Source organism: Brienomyrus brachyistius, unplaced genomic scaffold (genome assembly GCF_023856365.1).
Source record: "Brienomyrus brachyistius isolate T26 unplaced genomic scaffold, BBRACH_0.4 scaffold33, whole genome shotgun sequence".
In the NCBI taxonomy this organism is placed as follows: Eukaryota; Metazoa; Chordata; class Actinopteri; order Osteoglossiformes; family Mormyridae; genus Brienomyrus; species Brienomyrus brachyistius.
The window spans coordinates 821284-834426 of NW_026042308.1; the positions used below are offsets into that span (position 1 = coordinate 821284).

A 13143-nucleotide genomic window follows, 5' to 3' on the forward strand; every position below is an offset into this window, starting at 1 on the left:
CCATGCAGTGTTAATTTAATCAATGCCTTTGCTGTGCACAAATATATTTACATCATATTGATATATTTATGTAATGCCAACAAGTGAGTCAAATTTTCTTTTTTCAGTGATATGACACTTTGCCAATTTATAAATATTTGAGTTATTCTATATTTTAGAACTATTAATGAAAGTACAATGTTTTAACAAGTAACCACTTTTCAAGGAAAACCAGAATGCTATGATTTTTGTACAAAAAGTATAACTATATTATAACTATATTAATGTAACTATATTATTTCTTTTGAGTTCATCCAAAATAAATAGGCTAATTGGCTGTGTGACGCCCGACCTGTCCGCTCCTCGTGTGTGCCACGCCCCCCTAATTACCCACGTGTACTTCCCTGATCGTGCCCAGTCGTGTCTTGTTTCCTGCTGCCTTGTTCCATGTATTTAAGTTCCTGATTTATACTAACCCGGTGTCTGTCATTGATGGTGTTACGTGAGACCTGTCTGTGTTGGTGAGATCTGTTCCCAGGTCCTGTTTCCTGTCCTGATCCCGTGATTAAACCCTGTTCGTCCCGAATCTTGCCTGCAAGTCTTGCTTTACCACTCCTCGAGCCTCACCGACCCCGCCTGCTCTGCACACCCGTCCGGTCCGGTGACAGGCTGAATAAGAAGTTAATCATTTGCTCAGTTTAGCTGTCTTTTCAACATAGTTTTATGTCTGACAATTACACATGGTGTTAGCATAACTGTGTAATTGAAGCTGTATACTGTACATTAGCTGGTGTTGGCTGTATTAACTGATTTTACTCAGGTCAATTGGAATTTATTTGTGAATCCAAAAGTACAGCATTTCCTTCTAATTTAGATGTAATACTAAAATTAGTCATTAAAATGTAGGGCAAACTCAAAAGTGCTGCCAATTACTTAAGAATTTTGAACTGGACGGAGGTAATATTTTTTACAGTATAATGTTAGCATGCCCAGGGGGTGGCCAGTCAGTTGACCTTGGACCCCCAGATATTTTTTTTCTCCCTACTTGATAATTTTTGGTTCCTCTCCTCCATTGTCATCTGGCTTTCTTTTTTATTCATTTGTCTTCCCCTTTCCCTGTTTCAGTATTATTCTGTCTTAATGGAGTTGTGACACGTCACAACACACCTATGTAAAGCACCTTGAGGCGACTCTGTTGTGGAAGGCGCTATAAAAAATAAACTGGATTGAATTGCCCAGTAATACTGACCTCAGTGTCACCAGTTTACATGGAAGATGATTCTTCAGTCCAGCAGACAGCAGCTTCACTCCTGAGTCCTGCAGGTCATTATCATTCAGGTCCAGCTCTCTCAGGGGTGAGGAGTTTGATCTGAGAGCTGAAGCCAGTGCCTCACAGCATTTCTCTGTGAGTTTGCAATGATGCAAGCTGTTATGCAAGAGAAATGAAATTAAAGTGTAATTATACCAAGATTTTAGTCTCTAAAAAAATACGGTACTGTGCTTATATATTAAATATTGCCTAGTTTTATGGTCTCAGGTCCCATCCCCGAAACTGTGGCATTTGCAACTGATTTGCCAGTAAATTGGGAAACAATATTACAAAGTAATGTTTAGTACAGCAGACTGTGTGTGTGTGTGTGTGTGTGTGTGTGAGCGGTATATCTATCCTTATGGGGACACAATGTCCCTATAGCGTGATAAATATCCGTTTTTTTCCCCCTATGGGGACTAGGAAACGGGTCCCCATAAGGGAAAACTCTATTTTATAAAAATCAGTGACTGCTATGAAACTTAAAATGTAAAGACTCTTGTATTTTGCTTGGTTACTTATGGTTATGGTTAGGGCAGGGTGGGGGTTAAGGTTGTCATAGTTAGCATTAGAATTTTTCCCATAGAAGTGAATGACCGGGCCCCATTAGGATAGGTATACTCTACATGTGTGAGTGTGTGTGTGTGTGTGTGTTAAAAAACCTTTAAAGGATATAATATTGAAACCCACTAAATCTCACTTTAAATCAACTTCAGTCTCTGTATTTTCAACATGAAAAAACAAACATATACAGATGTAGCCACTTGAATTTTCCCCTGTTTTCATGATGGGGCCTTGGCTGGTCCTTGGCTGGCCCCTGCTGGGTTCTGGGTGGGACCTTGACTGTAATGAGATCCCCCACGATGATGTAATGAACAAGGGGGCCGGCATGATCCATATATCTTGTGAAGTGCACCAGTCCCTCCTATAGCATAGCAACATGATGCTGAAACCTCCATACTTCATAGTTGGGATGGTTTTATGAGGCTTGCAAGCTTCACCATTTTTTCCTCCAAATATACCATTATGGCCAAACAGTTCAATTTTCAGTTCCATGAGACCATAGGACATATCTCAAAAAATTAAGATCTGTGTCCTGATGTGCAGTTTCAAACTGTAGTCTGACTTTTTATGGTGGTTTTGAAGCAATGGCTTCCTCCTTACCGAGTGGCCTTTCAGGTCATGTTATTGCAGGACTCATTTTACTGTGGATAATTATGCTATCTTACCAGTGTCAGCTAGCATCTTCACAAAGTCTTTTGTTGTTGTCTTGAGGTTGATTTGTACATTTCACACCAAAACACGTTCATTTTTGGGACTTGGAATCCATCTCCTTCTTGATCAGTATGACAGCTGCATACTGCCATGGTTTTTTATACTTGCATATTATTGTTTGGACTTAATAAAGATTAACACTGTAAAAACAACACTCACTGCACACTGTAAAGTGTTAAAGGTAACATTCAATGGTGTGGACCCATATAAACACCATGTAGTGTTAATTTAACACTGGTACATTTGCTGTGTAGGTGAACACATCACTGTACCCTGAATTTGCAGAAAGTCGTCCTGGAACATCAGATATTTTTGGTAAGGACACCTGGAATAAAAGAAAGTAAAAAGGCTGAATGTGGCACATTAGATTTTTGTAAATTATAATGCAGTCCATTTAAACCAGCTTCATGAGGAATATTTGTATGAAGACTAGTAACATCTATTGTACATAAAACCTCCACAGAATTCACCTCACTGAATTCATCCAATTTTTGTGAAAGATCAGACTTTGTCTTTGAATAAAAAAGGGCAGGTGATAAATCTTTGATATGATAATCAACAAACTGGGACAGTGACTCAGTCATGCACTCATTGCCAGATATAATATGACGGCCAGGTGGATTAACCAAACTTTTGTGAATTTAGGCAGAGTGTAAATAACTGGTCTGACCAGATGTTTCTGGAACAGATAGTTATACTCATTATGGTCAATGCGGCCATCTCAACAAGCTATTTTTAACTTGGATTTTATCTCATCAAGAAATTTGAAGGTTGGATCAGAGGACAGGAACTTGTATGTAGTGTCATCTCTATGCTGTCTCTCTCAGTTCTGCCCTGTCCGGTTCAAGGAACTGTTGGAGAAGTGTGAGACCCCCCTGCAGGTCTACAAGATGGAAAGTCAGCAGAAGAAAATGGAAAAATACCAGACGCTGGATTACCAGACCGACAAGCTGGCGTATGCTGGTACGGTATGATGGTACGTATTTCCCGTTACTGCCATGTTGCAGTGGGGATGGTAATTGAGGGAATGTGGTGCCTCACATCCTGCATCCGGTGGGAAACCATCAGTCACTGTAGGCCGCATGCACAGAGTTTTACTCTCTCAAGTTAAACCTTAGTTCACTTTTAAAATTTAATCACTCGTTTTTGGCATTCATTTATGCATTTGTTTATGGTAGTTTGCATTCAATTATCCTTTCCCCGTGTTTTAGTAGGGGTGAGAAAGATCATAACCATTTGCTAATTAGCTTGTCGGTTTTCAGGTATGAAAGTTCACTGAATTAGCTGGGATAGTTTTATTCCTGCTTGTTGTATTTTAGTCATTGAATGTAATGTGCGCTACTAATGTGATTTTTTTCGTATGTTTCCAACTCTATAGTTTTTTTATTTTTGCTTTCATTATGTAAGGAAAAGTAGTAAAGATGCCCCAAGGTTCTTGGTTGATCATTTGAATACAGACAATAATAGGAATTTATGATCATGGGGGAAGCCAGGGAGAAAATGGGGGTTCCAGTCGGCACCACTAGGGTGATAAGGATAAGATAAGGCGATAAGAATTTAATTACAATGATCATAAAAGTCCCCACCCTGTCCTGTCCCGTCCCTGTCTCAGGATCCTCACACTCCAGGGGGTCACTCTTTATATGTAAATTCACTCACAACACCTACACACAACACCTTGGTGGGGAGGGCTTTTTGGGGTATAAAGGGGGGTGAAGAACTGTCTTCAATTGGTATCTGAGCTGCCTTTCAGTACCCGGTGTGTCTCTCTACACTGTATTACATTGTATTATTTTTACTGTTCAATAAACCATCATTTTGCTGAAACTGCGGAGACTCTGCAAGTGGATTCCCTACATCTTATTGGCGAGCCAGCCAGGAGAAGGGGCTAACAACTGGAAGTCATCTGGGAACTTTTTTTTTTGGCTGATATCTTCCTCAAGAAGAGAGAAGATTTCTTCACCTAAGAGAGAAGACTGACCAGAAAACATTCCAGACGTGCCACCTTCTTCTGCGAACCGAAGGACCCAGAAAGAATCACGCTTGTGAGTATAACTGGTTGGCGATATCAGGCGTCCGCTGAGACGAACAGTAAAGTAATATAGGAAATAGGGAGTAATTCAAGACTTAGGCATGAGAATTCTCCTGGTTTGACCTGTTTATTAGTAATAGAGGGTAAACAGGAGGTGTGTTTGTAGAGGAACTGGGCTTTGGTAAGGAAGCACCAGCAGGGTTCCCCACATTGTAACCCTGTGTCCTTGAGGTAAACCACCGCTGTAGGTATATTGTGTGAGTTTATACTGTGAGAGTTTAAATTTATACTCAGAACCTACAATGATGGAGTGGGCCATCGAATATGTTGCAAAGCATTGCAAGGAGGGATCATATGGATCTCTCACAAACAAGTTAGACCCTCTAGAGTGGCTAGAGGAGGCATGCAGGGAGAGGAACATGAAATGTTCCAAGAAAAAGCAGAGGCATGCTAACGTGTTACAGGCCTTGCTGGAAGGACAGCAAGAAATTAAGGGCAGACTGGCAAGTTCGCAGTCTGAGGGTACTCAGCATAGGAGTACAATCGGTGAATTGAGGGACAGAATAGTGAGTCTCGAACAGGAGAACTCTGCTAGTCGAGCAGAGCGTCGGTTAGCTGCAGAAAATAGCATTGAGCTGAGGCAACTGGTAGCCTCTCTTAGGCAGGGCCTGGAAGCAGCTAAGGAAGCTAATGCATTCCTCCAAAAGGAACTGGAGAAGTGTCAGAATGCTTATGAGGCACTTTGGTCCAGAAGCATTAAAAACCCAGAAGTGCATAAAAAGCGTGCTGGGGATGAGGATACTGTTCTAAAGAGCAAGTTAGAACGGGTCAAGGAACATGTTGCAGCCTTGGGCATTAGTCTGCCGGTGGATTCTGATAGTGATAGTGACACTTCAGATGAGGGGGCTAATGTGAGCCCAGTTAAAGTTGCACCATTTCGTGTGAGAGAGCGCAGGACACGCAGAAGGGCAGCTGCTGAGGTTGACGGGCAGCCTGCCACTGCACAGTATGAATACCAGGAGATCCATGAGCATATTCCACTATCTACATCTGAGCTGGGTAATTTATGCAGAAATGTAGGTAAATGGGATGGTGCGTCTGATCCTCGCCCATATTTGTCTGAATTAGAGAGACAAGCCAGGGCAAATGGTCTAGACAATCAAGACTGCTGCCAAATAATACAGTTAACTATACCAGCAGACCTAGTGGAGTCACTCCCAGATAATCTCAGAATGGCTGTTGATGGTGAATGGGCAACTGTTCAGCAGAGAGAGACAGCACTGCTGAATCTGATTGGCAATCCACAGCCTAATTGGGGGCGGATCCAGGACACTAAGCCAGAGAAGGGTGAAAACCCTATGGCCTATATGAATCGTCTGTTTAATTGTTATGCTAGAAATTCTGGAATTCCACAACCACAGCGGAATGATCCTGCATTCCTGGCATTAGTAATGCAGCAGTATTTTTCTATAATAAATGATGCCACAAAGCTAGCGTTGAATCAGAAACAGAAAGAAGGTAACTTGACCTTTGCAGATATTGGAAGTCTGCTTAGCAGCTGGTATGAGACAACGCATAGCAGTCCAAGTCATAAGAGAAAGGTATCAGCTGTAGTCACCAATGAGGGTAGGCGTAAGACCACTAGTAAGGATGCTTGCCACCACTGTGGTAAGGTAGGACATTTCAAGAGAGATTGTTGGTCAAAGGGTGGCGCCTCAGCAGGATATGGGCCTAAACCAAGAGTGCAGGGAGCAGAGAGATCCAGGGATAAGCTGGAATCAACCCCATCAGCACCGACTATGACATATGAGGATATGAATAGACTGCTAAATGACATTAAACAACTGATGGCTCAGGGTGATGCTCAGACTGACTCAAGTGTCAAGTCCAAGGAGAATGTGTATTTGAAACAATAGGGGTGTCTTGCCTCTATTAGAAAGGTGGGTGATTTGAAATCTGATAGATTTGGCAGACCTAGTGTTGAAGTTGCAGTTAGAGGCCACTGTGACAAATGGTTAGTAGACACAGGAGCTGCAATCACCCTCACTCATTTGGATTTTCCCACCACTGGTAAAACAACAGAATTAATTGGGGTTGGTAGTGGAGTGCTGATAGCAAAACAGTCTGTTCCCATACAAGCACAGATTGGTAGTGATCCAATTGTAATGAAAGTTTGGATGTCAAAGACGCACGAGGACTCCATTCTTGGGGCCGATGTGATGAAAGACAACAATTACATTGTTGATCTGGCTAACCAAACACTTTGGAAAGGTGAGGGAGATACAGATTATGTTGTCATCCCAGACAGGCACGCAGTTGCTACTGTAAAGGGTGTTTTGACATATGACTTGCCAGACCTTTTGAGAACAGACAACCAGAAACTAGCAGAGATATTGCAGCAACATGAAGGTGTGTGGGCCAGACATAAACATGACTGTGGGAGAGTCAAAAACATGGAAGTGCACGTTCAAGGGGATGACCCCCCAGCGCAAAGACAGTATAAATATCCTAGAGATGCAGAAACAGACATCGCTCGTGTTATTGATTCGCTGCTCGAACAAGGTGTCCTAAGGACATGTGTATCCACAGTCAACTCACCTGTGTGGCCTGTAAGGAAGCCTGATGGTTCATGGAGGCTGACTATTGATTACAGACAGATAAATGCTTCAACACCTTCCGCGGCTGCGGTGGTGGCAAGGACCCCAAACATAATGGCTAGTTTACAAAGCACATCAAAAATATACTCCACTCTGGATGTGTCCAATGGATTCTGGTCAATTCCAGTGCATCCTGACAGCCAGTATAAATTTGCTTTTACCTTTCGAGAAAAGCAGTACACATGGGTTGTTTTACCACAGGGTTTCCACAACTCACCAACACTGTTTCACCAATGTATGGCTGACATATTAAAGGATGTGAGCAAACCGGAGCAGGTTGTTCAATATGTAGATGACTTGTTGATCCAGACAGAAACTGAGGTGGAGCATTTTGAGCTTCTGGAGGAAGTATTAGACATCGTGAAAAAAGCAGGGCTGAAACTGAACCCAAAAAAGGCCCAGTTATTTGTGTCGGAAGTGAAATTCCTTGGTGTCCAAATAACTGAGGGGGGTCGAACACCAGACCCACAGAAGGTAGCAGTGGTGCAGAAGTTGCCAAGGCCGCACACGGTAACAGCATTAAGGTCATTCCTGGGCATTGTAGGTTTTTGCAGAGACTTCATAGAGGGTTTTGCAGAAATAGCTGCCCCATTATATGACCATCTAAAAGGAAAGAGAAGTAAGACAGAGGACCTAGAATGGACCCCAAAAGACCAAGAGTCTTTTGAAACACTGAAAAAGGCCTTAATGACAGCCCCCGCCCTTAGAAACCCAGACAGTGAGAAGCCTTTTGCAATTCAGGTGGCAGCTACTCAACAGGCGTTATCAGCCGTTCTGCTCCAGGAAGTACACTACCAACAGAGGCCAGTTGGGTACTTTTCCAGAATGCTGACACCAGTGGAGAGAGGGTTTGACAGGTGTACCAAACATTTATTAGGAGTACACTGGGCATTAGAGGTCACAGAGCACATAGTGGGATTCAATGAGTTAGAACTCCAAACCCCACACACACCAATCAAGCTACTGCTCCAAGGCCAGATCAAAGGGGTATCATCACAAAGGGTTGGTAGATGGTTAACTGAGATTAACAGCCGGCCCATCAGAGTGAAATATTCACCTTCCCATTGTCTACCAAACTCACTCATGTACGATGGAGAGCCACATGACTGTGGGGAAGTAAGAAACACAAATCCAAAGGGAATTTTTAGACTTTCTGGAAAAACTGATGACATACAGTTGTATGTTGATGGTTCCAGGTACTGGGAGGATGGCCAGTACTGGACAGGCTGTGCCATTTGGGCACCTGAACTAGGGGAGGAGACATTAATTAAATGCCCTCCAAGTGATTCAGCGCAGAAGGCTGAGGTCACGGCTGTACTAACAGCAGTTGAAAAGTATCGGGGGCCAATACATGTCCATTCAGACAGTGCTTTTGTAGTGCATGCTCTAACTGAGTATCTTGCATTATGGCAACAGAGAGGGTTCTGCACTGCAGATGGAAAGCCAATAGTGCATCACAATAGCCTGCAACAGATTTGGGAGATAGCTGCTCAGGAACCAGATAGAATTTGCATTACAAAGGTGAAGGCCCATCAGGCTCCAGGGAAAACTCCCCAGGGAGACAACAACAATTATGTTGATCAATTAGCAAAGAAGGCTGCTAAACATGGGGACCCCTGTGCAGAGGAGCCACTTACTAAGATGGCTGCAGTTGCTAAGCCAGGGACTCCTGTAGACTTAGTCACATTGCAGAAAAAGGACCTTGAAATTGAAGTAGTGCAAAAAGCATTGATTGAAGGAACTGTTTTGCCTCCAGCCTATGAAAAAGAACGAGAGTGCATAGCCAATAGAGAGGGGCTTCTCATCCACAGCAAGCCAACTGAACGATGGGTTACCCCCAGTTCCCTGAGAAAGCAGATTGTGGAATATATGCATAAGGTCAGTGGGCACGCAGCTGCAAGGAAAGTGTTAGAAATGGTGCAGGGTTCCCACTGGTGGCCAGGGATCAGGCAAACTATAGAGGAAGTTTGTGATCGATGCATAATCTGTGCACAGATGGACCCCAGCCCATATAAGCGTAAGGCCTTGTTGGGACAGCCCTTGGTAGTCGAAGGACCATGGGTAAACCTTTAAATTGATTATATGGGACCGTTGCCACCTGCTAAAGGGGGGTACCACTACCTGCTAGTTGTTGTAGATACTTTTAGCAAATGGGTTGAGGCATTCCCAATCAAGAAATGCACAGCTGCAGCCACGGCCCGAGTATTATGGGAACAGGTATTTTCAAGATGGGGATTTCCACACAGATTGGAAAGTGACCGAGGCACACACTTCACAGGCCAAATTATAAAAGATCTTTGTGAAATTCTGGGAATCATACAAAAGTGGCACATACCCTACCACCCTCAGTCATCTGGAGTGGTGGAGAGAATGAACAGGACTCTGAAGACAGCCTTGAAAAAGGCTGTCCTAGATGCTGGGCAGGACTGGTGTCGTCACTTACCAGGAATTCTAATGGCCATAAGGGCCACCAGCAGTAAGAGTACTGGCATTAGCCCTCATGAACTGATGACAGGCAGGAAGATGCCCTTGTTGCATCCCAACATGGGAGATGTGCCGAAACCAATTCTAGATCGAGTGCAACATGACCAGTTTCTGAAAAATGTCCAGAGGACTCTGGAAGACAAACTACTGTTTGCCGCGCACAACATGGGAGTAGCCCACCAGGGAAACAAGAAACGATGGGATGATGCTGTAAAACCCAGCATCCACAAATTTGAAATAGGGGAGCAGGTATTGGTCAAAAATTACCTCCAGAAAGGGCCTTGGGATGCAAATTGGACAGGACCACATGAAATTGTGGACACCTGTGGGGAGGGCAATCTCAAGCTTAGACTGAAAGGGAGGAAAGAACCAGTATACAGATGGTTCCATGCTGACCAATGCAAATTGTATAAAAATCCAAGATGTTAACCCGACATAAGAATAAATGCTGCACTTGATGTTTTTCAGGTTTCCATCGCATCAAGCCATGACACAGCGGAGAAACGATCAAGGGGGGCTCATCTGGTCCTTCCTACTCATGGTATGCTTTGCACTTGCGGACTGCAGCGACACAGCAAGCAGATGTATGGTGCATGACAATGGAACAGCATACCTCCACTACAATGACTACAACGTGACATGCCATGTAAACTCCACATGTTCAAAGACTTCCCTTGGACAAGAACAATGCCACTGCTCTGCAGGACTCATGGGAAACGGAGTTAGTAGTTGTGAGGACATTGATGAGTGCAGAGGAAGTAAGCCACCTTGTGGTCTTAGCCAAATCTGCATCAATACAATTGGGAACTTTAAGTGTAATTGTAAGCTGGGGTGGGTAATTAATCAGGAACAAAGGTGTGAGGAACGGTGTCCCAGGATGTGGCCCATGCCAGTCAACGGAATAATCACTGTTCCTACACCCTACACATATATAAACAATGTACAATGGGAATTTGTAACGGTTGTAATGGATCTGAACGATTTGAACACACAACTAATTGACGCCTGCAAAGACGAGCCTAGCATTAGCAAACCATTTGATGACATAATGCAGAAAGAATGGGAGGAATTAGGACTCAGAGGGATGGCTGAGAAGCGAAAAAAACGAAGTATACTTGGGGATCTGGGAGGTATGTTCGGATTAGGGAATTCCTTGTACAACAGTCATCAGGTGGGATTGCTGAAAAGCTATATTACAGACGTAAAAACAAAGTTAGGAGGGTTTCTTCAGGACCATATTCGTTTTGCTAGTGAAACAGATGAAATCATGGTAAAGTATATGCAAGCACATATATCACTGAATGCTGAGGTTGTGGCAGAACTCCTTGAGCTGTCTCAACGGCAATTCTGTTTGGCAGCAGCCAGCCATATGCGGACAATGGTACAGGATTTTGTTACTGATTTAATTGCCAACAGGTTTCCAAGACACTTCATCAAGGAGGGAGACATGCGAAACGCATGGAGGAATTGTGAGTCAGGCAGAAGGGAAGGTTTCGGGGCAAATCTCACCGTGTGTGCTGAAACTGATGTTAATTGGTATAACTCCAAATTAGCCCGAGACATTCTGAGTGAGCTACCTGATACAGAATGCCATCAACATAAATTCCAAAAGGAAATGTTCTTCTTGAGCAACTGGGAGAGTTTATGTATATATAACTACAAAAACGGTACCCACTTCACTTCTAGGATAAACTGTGCGCATGACAGGAGGGTACAAGTATCAATTGACAACAAAACCATTTGTGGTAATTGTGTAGAGAACAATATTAAGGAGGGTATTTGCGTATGTAAAAGATACAAAGAGGAATGCGAACTACCTGTAAAATTTGAGCACATAGTCAAGAATGCTATTTCAGAAGTATTATCGTACAACCACACAACCCAGACGATAGCATTTGCTATGGCTATACCCATCTACCATGATAAGGATGTGTACCGTAAAACTTATAACATGATCAACATGGGGAAACTACACGACAACACTTTGACTAAAGTACATAGAGACCATGGTATGACAGTACAGGATGGAATAACAATGTTAGCAATTGAAAGTTTAGAGGGTTGCAGTATTGGTAAGAATATAATAATGTGTTCAGGTGATAGGTTAAATCCAAGTCTTGGTTGTGGGTGGATGAACAGCAGTGATGCACACTGTGTGATCTCCACAGAAGTGGTGAAGCCACAGTATGTGGACATCAGGTTCATTGGTAACAACACCTATTGCATTAATGCAATTAACAATAGTTTAACCACAACCAATCTACAGTGCAGAGCACCAAGCAATGCTTTCTGCATTCAGGTGATCTACCCAATGAACATTGGAGGCAGAAAATTGTACTATACCAAGAACAGGATTGACCTTTACTTAGACGACCCTTATGCAGAATTCCTCCAGCCTGAACCTTTGCCTGAAACAAACAGGATTCAAGACCTCCAAGAGGTTGAGCAGCAACTGGAGGTTCAGCTGCTTAAAATGCATGAGCGTGAGAAGGAACTGACAGAGCAGGTCAGTAACTATATCAGTGGAATGTCGACGCTGAATGAGAACTACCAGGACATGTACTGGGATGTACTGTTCAAAGCAGTGATCACTGCAGGTGTCGTGGTGCTGCTGGTGGGTGTGGCCTTGATGGGCTATCTCAGATTCCTAAGGGAACAGCGGAAAAGGGACCTTGGATATGTGGAGAGGAAAGTGTGCATGACACAAAGTAGGGTGTAGGTTATGGAGACAGACAACCACACCGCTACGACCTCCCCTATCCACCCCTTGTATGTTGACCACTGATCAGTATGATGCTCGTACTGTGCTCTGGGTAAACCTCTCACTGCTCTTGCACTGAGGCTCAAGGTTTAAGGGGGGATTATGTAAGGAAAAGTAGTAAAGATGCCCCAAGGTTCTTGGTTGATCATTTGAATACAGACAATAATAGGAATTTATGATCATGGGGGAAGCCAGGGAGAGAATGGGGGTTCCAGTCTGCACCACTAGGGTGATAAGGATAAGATAAGGTGATAAGAATTTCATTACAATGATCATAAAAGTCTCCACCCTGTCCTGTCCCGTCCCTGTCTCAGGATCCTCACACTCCAGGGGGTCACTCTTTATATGTAAATTCACTCACAACACCTACACACAACACCTTGGTGGGGAGGGCTTTTTGGGGTATAAAGGGGGGTGAAGAACTGTCTTCAGTTGGTATCTGAGCTGCCTTTCAGTACCCGGTGTGTCTCTCTACACTGTATTACATTGTATTATTTTTACTGTTCAATAAACCATCATTTTGCTGAAACTGCGGAGACTCTGCAAGTGGATTCCCTACAACAGCAATGTCTCCTGCTAAACGGTCATTATATATGGTGATTTAATGTAATTAGCTGTGTTCAGTTGTAAGAAGTAAAGTGATTTT

The 13143-nt window shown here is 43.3% G+C and overlaps 2 protein-coding genes across 5 annotated transcripts in view; both read left to right on the plus strand.

Moving 5' to 3' along the window:
• The window catches only part of LOC125721464 (NACHT, LRR and PYD domains-containing protein 12-like), a 388574-nt gene that overhangs the window by 218943 nt on the left and 156488 nt on the right, over positions 1-13143 (plus strand). The gene's annotated exons all lie outside the window — the stretch shown is intronic.
• On the plus strand, positions 3963-13050 carry LOC125721471 (uncharacterized). Its single transcript, XM_048997409.1, has 2 exons — positions 3963-4608; positions 10205-13050. The coding sequence occupies exon 2, from the start codon at positions 10224-10226 to the stop codon at positions 12453-12455; it is 2232 nt and encodes a 743-aa protein (XP_048853366.1). The 5' UTR covers positions 3963-4608; positions 10205-10223; the 3' UTR covers positions 12456-13050.